Raw genomic sequence first — 13808 nt, forward strand, 5'->3', positions numbered from 1 at the left:
TTACATCATGGCAATATATCCACTCGTGTTTGGCCAGCCAATCCAGTGAGTCTAACCATTTTCACCGTGGTGAGTTGCCACGAAACAAGTTACAGATTCAATTTAGTCGCCTCTTTCAATGAGGTGCTGAGAATATAATCTGATCCCAAAAGAGTTCCAAAGCACGAACTGTGATGCATTTAAACAGTTTACCACAAATACATTTCGTTAATATAAAATAAGAAATGTCCATAAATGCAAAATAACGCTAACTACAACTACCCACCTTATTGCAGGATATGCACGTCGTTAAGTGTTTCCCAAAAGGGATCAATGCGTTCTCCTCTTAAAATGATTTATTTAGTGAACCAATTATTTTCTCGTCAAGGACATCAGATAACATCAGGTTATATTCTTTGGGCAATGGGTGATTGCTATTTCCTGTCATGTCCTTTAAACACTGTCTGGCAATACCGGATGTAACTTGCGGCCATCTTAATTTTACGATGGCTGCCAGTTTTTTTTAGATTGTTTGAGTTATGGAGAAAAGTAGATTGATTCCAGCTTTTGGATACTGTTTTTAGAAATAATACAAATTGTTTATTGTGAAATTACGAAATGAGATTTAAGATGCTGAATCACATGTAAATAGGTCTATTCACTTTTAAGGAGAGATTATGCTCCATGGTATATTCAGTTCCAATCTAGTTCTAAACGAAGCGGTTATTGCCTCCTGGAAACTGACAAACCGTATCCATGTACGATTTGTCTTCAGCAACCCATGCCTGCCGTGAGAGGAGACTAACAGAACCGGGTGGTCGGGCTCGCTGATTTGGTTGATGAATGTCAGCGTATTAAATTGTGTAGATCGATGCTCATGATGCCGATCACTGGATTGTCAGGTCCAGACTCGATTATTTACAGACCGCCGTCATACAGCTGGAATAGGCCTAAGCGCGACGTTAAACAACAAACAAACATATAACTTAATGTTTGAAGTACTTGAAGCAAACTATCTGGGAGAGAAAACTGGAAACGCATCAATCGCCCTCTTTGTACCGTATATAATTCAAAAAGAATTGACGCCAGAGAATAACTCGTCGCGATTATCCGTCGAAGCAGATTCTATTAAGCGTAACAGTAAAAAAGCGGTATAAATTATATAAATGGATCCCTGATAATCAGCGATGAGACCAGGTGTTCGCGAATATGTCTGTTAAGTACAGAGATGTATAACTGGCATTGAGGCTGGGCATGGGTATTTACCGATGCGTACATTACTGTTATTCTGTTATTAAATCAAATGTCATTGTGGACACACGTACACACATAGACCAAACTGTAAAAGTAAATTGTAATATTTTTCTCATAAGTATAAAGACCCAACACAGCTAGAAAACAACACAAATTACTAATGGACAATCCCATCATTTAATGTGACGTATATGAATTGATCATGCATATATCATGAATATAGATACATAACATTATCATATCATAAAAATATTACATTAGCAATTGATACAATCGCATAATACGGAGTTTAGATCAAATATGCAGTATCAGCAATTTATTCAGATGTTATAGTATGAATGTACATTATAAGCTTGTATTATCATCATAGCGAGCACCTGTTAGCCAAACAACCCAACACACACAGCGATCAAACGAGGCTGCGTTAATCTCACAGTCTTACCTTTTCCGAATGACTGTCTTGGGCTTTTGTCTACAACCAAGGCAGCGAAACACACATGATAGAAATGACATTAATACATTCGAATATATGAATTCTTTTAATTCATTATTATAGTAAGAACATTCATTTGATATAATAATTAGCTTACGTTGTAAAACAAGATCTCACCATGAAAGTAATGATATATACATTTTATCATCCAAAACTGGCTCCCACAGGATATATTGCTTGGGTAAGATCAAGCGATATCTACATTGTAGTTATTGCTGCAATGAAATCAACACTCGTTGATATATTTGATATCAAAAGACACTCAGGTCAGATTTTCTATAAATCCAAAATAAGATTTCAAAATGAAAGTAATTATATATCCATTTAATCCAAAACAAGATTTTATCGTGAAAGTAATAATACATTCATTTAATCCAAAACAAGATTTTATCATGAATGTAATGATATTTAATCCATATTTGTTAATTATACCTTATGAAGAAAACTCTACAGAACGTATGGTAATGATGTTACACCCATTAAGTATAAACCTTAAATACGCGAATTAATAATCAGAAAGTATTTTACACGCTGCAAGTTAGATATATAGGGCTCTTTGATTAGAGAACTTAGCTATTTTGAAACGAATGATAGTTTTAGACAATTAAGATTCTACAAGCAGTTAAAATTCTTGGGGCGATAAAAAAATAAAGTATTATTTAAATATTAATCCCCAAAAAATTTACATTGTTGAAAATTGCGTACCCTCCTAAAAAACTATCAGAACATAACCAGAGAACATTACATTAAGTAAGCACAACATGTTGGACGGAGTGGCTAACATTGTCCCGCTGAACCCCATAAATCACAAACGTATTATGTGGCACTCCAGCAACACACACTGTGGTGGGTTTAATCGATCCGCACTGTAAATCTCCTTATCTGATTAACAAGAGCAATAAAGTAAGGGCAAACCTGTGTACATATGATTTATAGACAATGCAGTAGCAAGCTGCATTTCAATCACGACATAATTGGATTTCTAAAAGTTAAGTACCCTCTCGTGACCCCAGTTTAACCCAGAGTCGGAGATTTCTTTGACTGTGGCTCAATGCCGCACTCGGCAATATTCCAGCTAGACGACGACGGTCTGTAAACAATCGAGTCTGGACCATACAATCCAGTGATTGACATCATGAGCATCGATCTACGCAATTGGGATACGATGACATGTATCAACCAAATCAGCGATCCCGTTGGTCACCTCTTACGGAGAGCATGGGTTTTCGAAGACCAATTCTAACCCGGATCTTCACGGGGGCATTACTGTTTAGATATATTTACGTATCATGACCAAACTGACACACCCGTGACATCCTCACTTTAAACCCGTCTAAAACCTTTGGTCAGAGATCTTTCCAGTTCTGCGCTTCCTCGCTATGGAACAAACTACCACCTGATCTTAAGCCGTCGCCATCGCTTTCATCCTTTAAGGCTCATCGGAAAACACACCTTTTCAGACAACACCATCAACTCTACTCCCCTTTCATTAGCATTACTTGCTAACACTATGTAGCGCCATGAGCATTAACTTGGTGAATGGAATCTGGCGCAGTATAAATAAACACTTTAGCCACTGGACTACCCCACAGCCCCTGTAGTGACTTGTAGTGATCTGAGACATTGTCTGAGTCTGATTCGGGTAATCATGAACTGCTACAGAAATATACATAATGCAATAAATAATTTACAGTCAAATAAAATAGATTTTTATTAGTCCATTAAAATTTGCAAAGGTTGCCACTTGGCCCGAACAATATATCGTCGATCTCGTCACATCACAACCCTGTACATCATACTGTGTCGGGAAAATCAGTCTATAGCAGCATGAGAGACTAACGGGATCCGGTGGTCAGGCTCGATGACTTAGTTGATGCATGTCAACGATCTTAATTGCGTGGATCGATGCTCATGATGTCCATCACGGAATTGTCTGGTCCAGACTCGATTATTTACAGACCGCCGTCATATAGCTGGAATATTGCTGAGTGCGGCGTTAAAAAACCACGCATTCCTTGGCTGAAAACAGTCGCCGAAACATTGGAAACGTAAGGTCCAAGACACAACAATGATACCCATATCAAATACATCACCATCGAATTCCATTTCGTGTTTGTCTCATTTGTAGCCACTATCAAACGTGGGTGAATACTTTCTTTTTCCCGACAGTGTGTGGGCCGGATCACATATCAGTACCAACCGATCCCCATTCAGCCCTTACGTAACCCTTTGGGACAAGAGACCCATTCTACCCAGAAGTCCTCATGATGAATACTTTATATGATATTTTGGAATGGTGTTTAACGCTATAAATGAAAACAGCAATATCACGACAATGATGTCAGGTTCTGGTCATTATTATGTACTGAACCCGTGATTGCAAGCCGGGTACGATTGTATACTAAAGCAGCCAGGTCGCAGCTAGTAGCTGGCATTTTCATGTACTCGTCAGTCAAAGTGAATTCAATTGTTTAAAACCGCTGTGACTACGAAATCAAAACTCACGTGTATTGGTAACAAGTTATCTAACGTAAAGGCCTTATAGTGAGTGAGTGAGTGAGTGAGTGAGATATTTCGCGTTAGTGGATACTCGTGATGTCGGGTTCATCTGCTTGTAAGCGCAAGAACTTAGAGAACTTAGAGAACACTAGGAGATGCATGAGTCTGACTTGGCGCCACTTTGAACAGTGTATCAGCTTGGTGTGAAAGGAAAACCCGAAGTGAACACCGGTATGGGGCTGTCAAACCAATTCCAAAGGTCATAATCGGCGATTATCTGGGATTCGAACCCAAGATCTCTACGTCTATATAATCTACAGTAGCTGTTTCGGGGGAACGGGATGCCAAGTCGTCTGAGGCGGTGCAAGTCGATGTGCAGAGTTGCGTCCCTTAGGCGTACCAGAACCATATGATCGTGTGTTCGAATCCCAGTTCGCCATAGTTATGTTTCTAAGTTTGTCAGCAGTATCCTCCTGGGTGGTAAGGTAATGAGCGTCTAATACCCACATCACAGGTGTTTCCCCACGTCAGCCGTGATAGAACTGAAACACTCTTCAAATCGACGTTAAGCCAAACTCACTGACACCCCACTTAGTCACCCTTACCGTAACCATAGATGGACTGTGTAGCGAACATTTAACCACCTCAACACCATTATAGTACCCCACACGTGCCCGCCCTACGTCAAAGGGTAATAAATTGATAACAACAATCCTCCTAAACATCATCATCCCGCTGTCAAGATTATCTACACGCCAGGCATGTTGTCTTCGTGTACAGTTGTCAGGCAAGTAGTACCAGTTCTGATAAAACCTGGGGGGGGGGGTCCAGATAACTATCTATCCCCTCTATTACCCCCAGGATCGTCTTCCAATAAACCCCACTTCCCTAAAGCTTCACAGTTGATTTTAAACATGAAATCACTTGTGTGCTTTAATAGCATTAGTCCGGGAAGATAAATGGCATCGCGTTGGAGAGAGAATGAATGGAAGAAACCAGAGTGGTTTCTCGTTATTGAAAATAAATTGCTGGTACATCTTGGATGTCATGGAGTAGGGTCCAGATGGTTGGGTATAATCGTTTTTGCATTTTAGTTGGCATAGCAACCGATTTAGGTCAACCGTTGTCTGAATGAACATTTAATTGCAGAGGCTAAATACCATGTAGCTATGACATGTATGTGTCTAGAATCACTCAACAGCCAGTACTTATAAGAGGATAATTCCTATTGTATCTTCATCACCATTGCATTGTATTTTACCGTTAACCAACCTGAACGAACTGTGAAAGTAAGTCACTTCTCATTAATTACCGTTATTTCTGACTTTATCCGTGTCACGCGACCTTGGTTCCATCAATAAGCCTTGTTCCAGAGGCGGAAGAAGGAAGGTATCACCCTCAGCCGAGCTGAGGTTGGGACAGGTGCTCCGGGGCATCAGCATCACCATCATCACTACTATCATTATGCGCTGACCTGGCGCATAGTGCGTTTTGTAAACATCTACCTGTATAGGGCGGTCGGGTAGCCTAGTGGTTTAAGCGTTCGCTCGTCACGCCAAAGACCCGGGTTCGAATCCCGACATGGGTACAATGTGTGAAACCCAGTTCTTGTGTCCCCTGGCGTGATATTGCTGTAATATTGCTAAAAGCGGCGTTAATCAATACTCACTCCTGTATAAAGCAAACTTGTATAAACCACAAGCTGCTTACTTGATGTTGTCACTTCCTAGCAAAAAACGTACACCGATTGCTTGAAACAATCCTAATTAACGTCACAAACGTGTAACGCACTCACAACATGCGCGTTGTTATGGCGATACGAATATGAAAACTCGTTAATCTAGTGCTCCACAGACAAGTACTATTAGAGAACTCAAGTCTAAACTACCGGGCAAAAGAAAGCATACACTTAACATTGGATTTGACCAAGCAATGACAAACCTTATTAAAACGTTACGGGGCTGAAAACTGATATAACGCTTGTCTGTTATTAGTGGAAGATGTACTTCTTTGAAGGAACAAGACAGGTCTTTCTTCATGGTCTTGGATTTTCTATCCAGTTTGGCCCGGAAATCCCATCAGCTTCATACTGATTTGGGGGCGGTCGGGTAGCCTCGTGGTTAAAGCGTTCGCTCGTCACGCCGAAGACCCGGGTTCGATTCCCGACGTGGGTAAAATGTGTGAAGCCCATTTCTGGTGTCCCCCGCCGTGATATTGCTGGAATAGTGCTAAAAGCGGCGTAAAACCATACTCACTCACTCACTCATACTGATTTGATAAGTTTTTAAAACTGTACTTAAAAAAACGATCAGCTCCTGCAGTAAGTGGCATAGGTGGTGTGTCACTGTCTCTTTAGAATCTCTGACTGGACCAAGTCGGTGGAAGTAATGGGTGTGACTCCACGTATGCCAAGCGTTGGATTCCAAATGCCTATCACAAATTTCACCAACACCCTTGAAGTGACTAACGTCTACACGTGACAAAACAGAACTCGTTAGTTTGGAAGATGCAAGTGAAAAACACGGGGTTTTTTCGGGTTGCCATAATATTGCATGTGTATGAAATTGCAATGGATTGTTGATAAAACATCACGGGTAATGAACAAGCACAAAAGATACGCCCCATTTGACTGCACGTCACACAGAGACAGTCCGAAATGCGGCAAATGAATACCAACCACGCCCGTATTGCAAGAAACTTCAGCTGTAGACGTGAATAACCATCGTCAGACTGTTTAAACGTTACAGACAGACCAGCAGTACACGGGTCATGGCAAGACCAGGCAGGCCGCGCGCGGCAAAGCCACAGGATGACCGTTACTTGCGCACTTTGCCTTTGCGCAACATGTTTGTCACAGCGACAGAAACGGCAGGATGCCGCATCAGTCAACGCAATGTGCTACGACGTCTCCGCGTCATAGATAATCGAGCCTACCGCCCCTTCCGTGGAATAGCCTTGACCCATGCATATGAACACCGACGTCGAAGACATCTCAAACAGTGCGCATGACATCAAGACAAACATATATTGATGCGTGCGGGAGTATCAGCTAATCCTGCGCCATAATCCCCGGTGTTTCGTGCAACAAATGATAATAATGTACAACAGATATGAGATATGCGTTATGCAGATTAGAGTAGTAGATACAATATCATCGGTGATACATTATATTATTAACAAAAAATGGCCAAATTAAACCACCAACTATCATTCAAACAGATGCTCTACGCATACTCGTAAGTAGGAAATTGGGTTGGTCTTAAAGTCAATGCTGCATTGTAAAGTATTGCAGTTATATAAATAACAACGTGGCAGTTGGTAGCGAAAGGAAATGCAGGATTTAGACGTTTACTGTTTGGGTGAAACCCACGACAACGACAAATCTACAAACTTGCCGGCGAACCGGCATTCTAGCAAGCCTAGGGGACGCAACTCTTCTCATCGAACTGCGGCTTCGTCATCGACTGGGTCACCCGCAGTCAAACCCCACTATGTTTGAGAAGGCTGGGCTGCGAAGGGTTGAAAATCAAAATGATATCTCTTAGTTGTGCGGGTTTCTCCCTACTTCTTACTGTTTGTCACTCTCATTTTGATATTCATCCAATGTTTGTTTTTATTACCGTAAGTCCGATTACGTCCCCTTGTATGGAACTCTTATTGTTAAGAGTCAAACACTACATGTTAAACCTACCTTCCCCGCCGCCCTACTTTGCGCTTGTCTGTTATTGGTGGAAGATGTACTTCTTTGAAGGAACAAGACAGGTCTTTCTTCATGGTCTTGGGTTTTCTATCCAGTTTGGCGAATGCATCGCCCGGAAATCCCATCAGCTTCATACTGATTTGATAAGTTTTTAAAACTGTTCTTGAAATACACGATCAGCTCCTGCAGTAAGTGGCATAGGTGGTGTGTCACTGTCTCTTTAGAATGTCTGACTCGACCAAGTCGGTGGAAGTAATGGGTGTGACTCCACGTATGCCAAGCGTTGGGTCCAAAATGCGTATCACAAATTTCACCAACACCCTTGAAGTGACTAACGTCTACACGTGACTTCGCTGTTCATTAGGCATACGCAGATCAAGGGCAGGGAATAACTTCCGGTTGTTTTAAATCCATTCAGAGTGATGTCCCTTGGGGAGTTTGAATTGCCCTTCAGTTCACAGGAAAACGTTTGTGGTTGTTTCTGGGCAATGATGGGACTTAAAATGACGAACAAAGGAATGCCAGTCGGACAAGACAAGATGTCCTCGAAAACAGTGTCTGCACTTGTCTCTACACGTGATGTATTGGCCAACTCGTAGCAGCAGCCAACACGGAGCGGTCGACTACTCTACCCTCAGTAACTTATTCTGTCATGTAAGGAATTTCTGTGTTGGTATTGTTAGATAAAACATACATATTGTTAGGCCGAGCTGTTTTACAGTCGATTTCTGCCGTAATGTGTAACAAAATCCACCTTGAAAATGTCAAGCCAACACTATACAGGGATACCACCACTGAATGGCATGCGGCACTATTACAATGCCGATGGATGGGTTCAAGTTTGGTGTTACATATGAACAGTCGAATAAGTTCAAAATCATTTATTCTTCAATACCTCATAAAGCTCGCACGTCAATTTCTTTCTATAATAGCCTAGGCGTTTCGTCAAAAACACGTTGTTAATCAATTGTTTATTTTTTCCGCTTTTGTCTCTTAACAAAAATATGCCACGTTGTTATTCACCCCTTCTGCGAACAATGCAGTCAGTGCTGATGTCAAAATGAAATGAAATGCTAGTGTAGCAACGTCTATGGTCATACAGATTCGCCTCACAGTGTTCAATCTGAACACCGACTAATCCTGTGATAAATTATCCCTGCTTGTCGAGGTTTGACATTTTTGTGGAGTAATGTTCTAAATCACGAGCAGATTGAGAGAGTTATTGTCTTGCTTTGAATAGACTTTGACTTTTAACGCTCGGCCTGTGTTTCTTTGTAAATTACTCAACACACTGCGTCTAATAAAGACGAGATCGATTGTAAATTACCATATTGCTGTTGCAGAATTGATTGTCGAATAAACATGGCACTTGAAGTGCATTATACTTTGGCGCCGCGTTTGTTGCACAAACAAACATTTCAGTCGGATTACCTCGAGGATTTCACTTACAAAAGGACTTAGCACACGACATTGACGTAAATTCAATTATCGATGTAAACGTCTAACTGTGACATGACTAAAACCCTAAATGACACCTATTTTATCGTGTTTTACCCATCTATTAATTGCGCATTTTGATAATATATCTTTGCTGCGCCACAATGCTTTAATATACCCTAACACTTGTATTTATACCTATTCAATCCAACGTATGATTTCTAGAATTAAAAGTCTTTTATATTTAATAAAACAGACAAATTGTATATTTCAATCACGTCAAACTGTTATAGTCTTTTTATACTGTAATGCATTTCGTTCCAATTGATTTATTACTGTTGTCGATTTCACAGTGTGTTTTCATACCATCCATCTCAAGGAGAAGGACCCCCCTAAAGCCGATTATGGTTTATCCTTTTATCGTTAGATCTCTACTTATAGCCTTTACTATCAGAATGTGAAGCACTATTGACATTTTTAATCATATCTGTTGGCTTTAAAGTGATAGATTTCCGAGTCACTTTTTTTGCACTGGCATTTTCAAACGTGTTTTCACTGTTCAATACGTAATCAATGTCGCTAAACATACAAATCAATGAACATGCAGTAAGTGGATACACTGATACATAAATGTATGTACTTTTCCTATGATATAAAACCAGATACTTTCAAACTTTTACGTCATTTATGAACACATTTTCGACTAAGAAACTATTAATGATCTCATATGTCGCGTATTTACATGATCGTCCTCTTCATTTAACGACATAAAATCCATTTGTGTCGTTGACTGAAATGTACACTGTTATTCCTATTGTAATGTCATGAAGTTTCTGCACACTGGTTTAGGTTTTGTAATGTGATCCGTCCATATTCGTATTAAATCCAATTCCAATGTTCTTTTTGTGAGTATGAAAAATCCACCACGTTCATAAAACTCCACACTGCTCCAATACTCAAATCACGTGTCACTTTCTAAATATAATCCATTTCAGTTGTCACTTTCACCGTGAAATCCAAATCCGAAATCAATTTCAACGGAAAAACATACATTCCTCCCAAAACTCGCACCTGTTCTTCGGAAGCATCAATAACTGAACAAATGTCGATTTCACCGTGTCGATTTCCCTGCCTGTCACATGTCAGTGTGCCGCTTGACGGGTGCTCTTTGCTCGACGTTACAACGTACAAACAATGATCCGGGTTACGGACAAGGATACCAATCAATATCAAAATCAATCGATTGCAAATATTGCTTGATCACCCAGCTACTGTTGTCGAACCCTGTATCCCTGCCTAAGAGGATTAACCCTACAGCGCCGGCATATCCCGTTGTCTTGTTTATGATCCTTGTTGTAGATATACAAGTATGTAGGTAGTTTGTAGGAGTCGCGAGACGGTAGGTCACGGAACACATAAGGAGGTGTATAATGCTACTGTCACGATAGCACAATAGCTTTAGATATCATCATGAATATATTCTATACACTTTGTCCACATGATAAATTATGGAAAATGAATTTCATATAAAAAATCAATTAATCTTAATTCATATTCATGGGATTTCGTTCGTCGGGTGCTCTTTGCTTCTGAAAGCAACCGCCCTGTTTGTTTAGCTTCGGGGAAAATTATTTACTGTGTCTAATACAAGGTTTAGTTGTATCATTGTATTCGTGTTTCTGGTCCCGTTCTGAAGCTGATATTGCGATTAGCAAGGATTTTACAGAAAAGTAGAAAGCGAAATGAAACGAAAGGGACAATATCACACTGATATAATTTAAGTTTGTCGATCAAGGTCCCGTTCCACAAAGCGATGTTAGTGCTCAGGTGATCGTAACGCCAATATTAACATAGACTTACGACAGTCGTAGCGCTACGATCGCTTTGTGGAACGGGCCCCACGGCCACGCAACGCGGATTCTATACAACATGGACATTAACTTGAACAACTGTAACCAAAATATCACAATATACAAATATTGTCAGCGAAGATATTATATACTTACGGAACTAGGAACGGATGAAACAGAAATCAACAAATAAGATTTAAATCATCTATACGTAGATATTATTTATAAGTAGAAGGTTGCGCTACCCAAAATCATAAAATGTAAACAAATTGTTCTTCATTAAGCATGTTCATATAATTTCAAACACGCAGACAAATATAAAAATGATTATACAGACAAATAAAATGGTTTGAGCTTACCTGTTTTTCTTTTTTAGATAAGGTCTGAATCAACTGGGATAACATTCCCACAAAACCTCCTGAATAAACATGACGGATAGGTATATGTGTTTATATCTATTAGAGATCGGGTGTGGTTTTCTAAAAGCAATTTGAGATGTGTGTTCTGTATGAGAAAACCTACTTGAACTGAGCTGAGGGTAAGCACGCTTCAATATATGATATATCTACATTCGTTGAGTGGCTGCACGTCTTTCACAGATAACGCGCATGACATCGGTGATGTGTGCATGACATACATGTCGGAGTTACTATGTGATCAGATATCCATTAAAGTGACTACAAACACGTTTGGTTTAAATCAATGGTGACTTTCTTGAAAAATATTGTTAGCATTAAGGGCGTTCTATTCCCATCATGGTACAACATGCAACGTGCAACCCACCACCCCCTGCTATGTCTACAACAACAACAACAACAACAACAGTAATAATAATAATAATAATAATATAAAACCATTTGAAATTACAAAAATATTTTGGAAGCAATTTGTTTATGTATGAATATCATAAATGTATGAAACTGTTTGGTATCCATATCGATTCAAAACGGTTGAATACCAGAAGGCAAAACACTGCCACACGATTTAGTTAGGTGTTCTGTGATTTACCTTATACACTCTTTTACACATCCTCAATTATCCAGTGTTATTATAATAATACCATGGGTTCGTTCTTTTACACTGTTTCTTTGTCTCTCTCTTAACAGTAACTTCCCTGAGAATATCTCTCGCACATTAGTGTAATTTGATTGGACAGCTATTTGTAGCGCCGTGTCTTTCAAATCGGCTTCATAACGAAGCTAGGTACGAAGGGTATTTAACATTAACAAATCGGGGTCTCGTTCCACAAAGCGATCTTTGTGCAAAGGTTTTCGAAACTCACATACTTTAACATAGACTTACGACAAACGTAGCGTTAAGATCGATTTACCGAGCAGGCCCCAGGATACAATATTACAGCTTGGATAATCGAGGATGATAGAGTCATAATGTTTGAAACCCATTTCGTGTCTACATATTGCTGGAACTTGTACATGTTAATGTGGCGCGTAAACCTCCCGCAATCACACTTCTTTGACTAAAGGTTGGAAGTCTTACTAAATCAAAGAAATGTATTTACGATCAATGTACCCACAGCTCTTATGTACTTAAGAGTTAACTGTAACCTAAGCCACATTCCAGACCACTACCTAAGAGGTCTCGTGTCTCACGTTATGCCATAGCGTAAAAATCTGTATATATACATGAAGATAGAACCAAATTACTCGCATATCTTGCTGATATCATCAAAACACTGTATTGTATACCATTGTTCAATTAATGCTCGGATTATCAACAGAGGCTTCCGTGCACCGCAGACAAAACACTGAGCGCACCTGTTTTGATCCACAATTATGCCTGACTTTATTGGGGAGCTGTCATTGTTTGAACATGAGGAGCTATTAGGATAAAGTCTGTCCTTGAAATCTGATATAGGCAAATTGTCGAACGGATTGAACACATATATATATCACCGAACGTGTCCTCTATTGTGTGTGCACGACCACCTTTGTAGATTAGTATTCGTTACGGTTGTAGTGAGTGAGTGAGTGAGGTTTAACGCTGTTTGGAAAACATTCAGTTACCTCACGGCGTGTCTGCTTCTTATGATTTGTTTGTTTGGTGTTTAACGCCGCACTCAGCAATATTCCATCTATATGATGGCGGTTTGTAAATAATCGAGTCTGGGCCAGTCAATCCAGTGATTGATATCTTGAGCCTCGATCCACGCAATTGTGATACGATGACATGCATCAACCAAGTCAGCGAGCCTGACCACCCGATCCCGTTAGTCGCCACTTACGGCAAGCATAGTTACCTTTTACGGCAAGCATGGGTTGCTGAAGACCTATTCTACCCGGGGTCTCCACGGCCCGCGGGTGTGCTTCTTATGGGATGAAACCGTTAGTGATGAAGGTCGTGGACGATTTTCAAGTTGTGAACCCACAAGCACACGTATGGTGCTGTCAGACTGATCGCCAGGCCAATCTGGGATTCGAGACTACGATTATCGGATTCTGGCATGGCTAAGGGACGCAACTCTGCGCAGCTGATTGCGGCGTGTTGGATCATGGGCTCAGCAGTGACCCCTCGTTACGATTTTAAACTGAATAGGTTGGATGTACTGAGATAATATGTTTCGTTTTATTCTGGGTGA

General features: G+C 40.2%; 1 protein-coding gene across 4 annotated transcripts in view; it reads right to left on the reverse strand.

Moving 5' to 3' along the window:
• LOC124134713 overlaps positions 1-13808 on the reverse strand; it is a 50441-nt gene that overhangs the window by 25362 nt on the left and 11271 nt on the right. Inside the window, exons 1-2 of one of the 4 annotated variants that reach the window (XM_046499755.2) lie at positions 7917-10556; positions 1676-1705 (exon numbers count right to left, since the gene is read on the reverse strand). The exons of 1 other annotated variant lie outside the window; for it this stretch is intronic. In XM_046499755.2, coding sequence (XP_046355711.1) covers positions 1676-1705; positions 7917-8059 — 173 coding nt within the window. In that variant the 5' untranslated portion in view covers positions 8060-10556. Of the gene's footprint in view, positions 1-1675; positions 1706-7916; positions 10557-13808 lie in introns of those variants that run through there. 2 more of the 4 variants (XM_046499756.2, XM_048382492.1) reach the window with 2 other exon arrangements.

This window comes from Haliotis rufescens, unplaced genomic scaffold, assembly GCF_023055435.1.
Source record: "Haliotis rufescens isolate VD_foot unplaced genomic scaffold, xgHalRufe1.0.p SCAF_4, whole genome shotgun sequence".
Classification (NCBI taxonomy): domain Eukaryota; kingdom Metazoa; phylum Mollusca; class Gastropoda; order Lepetellida; family Haliotidae; genus Haliotis; species Haliotis rufescens.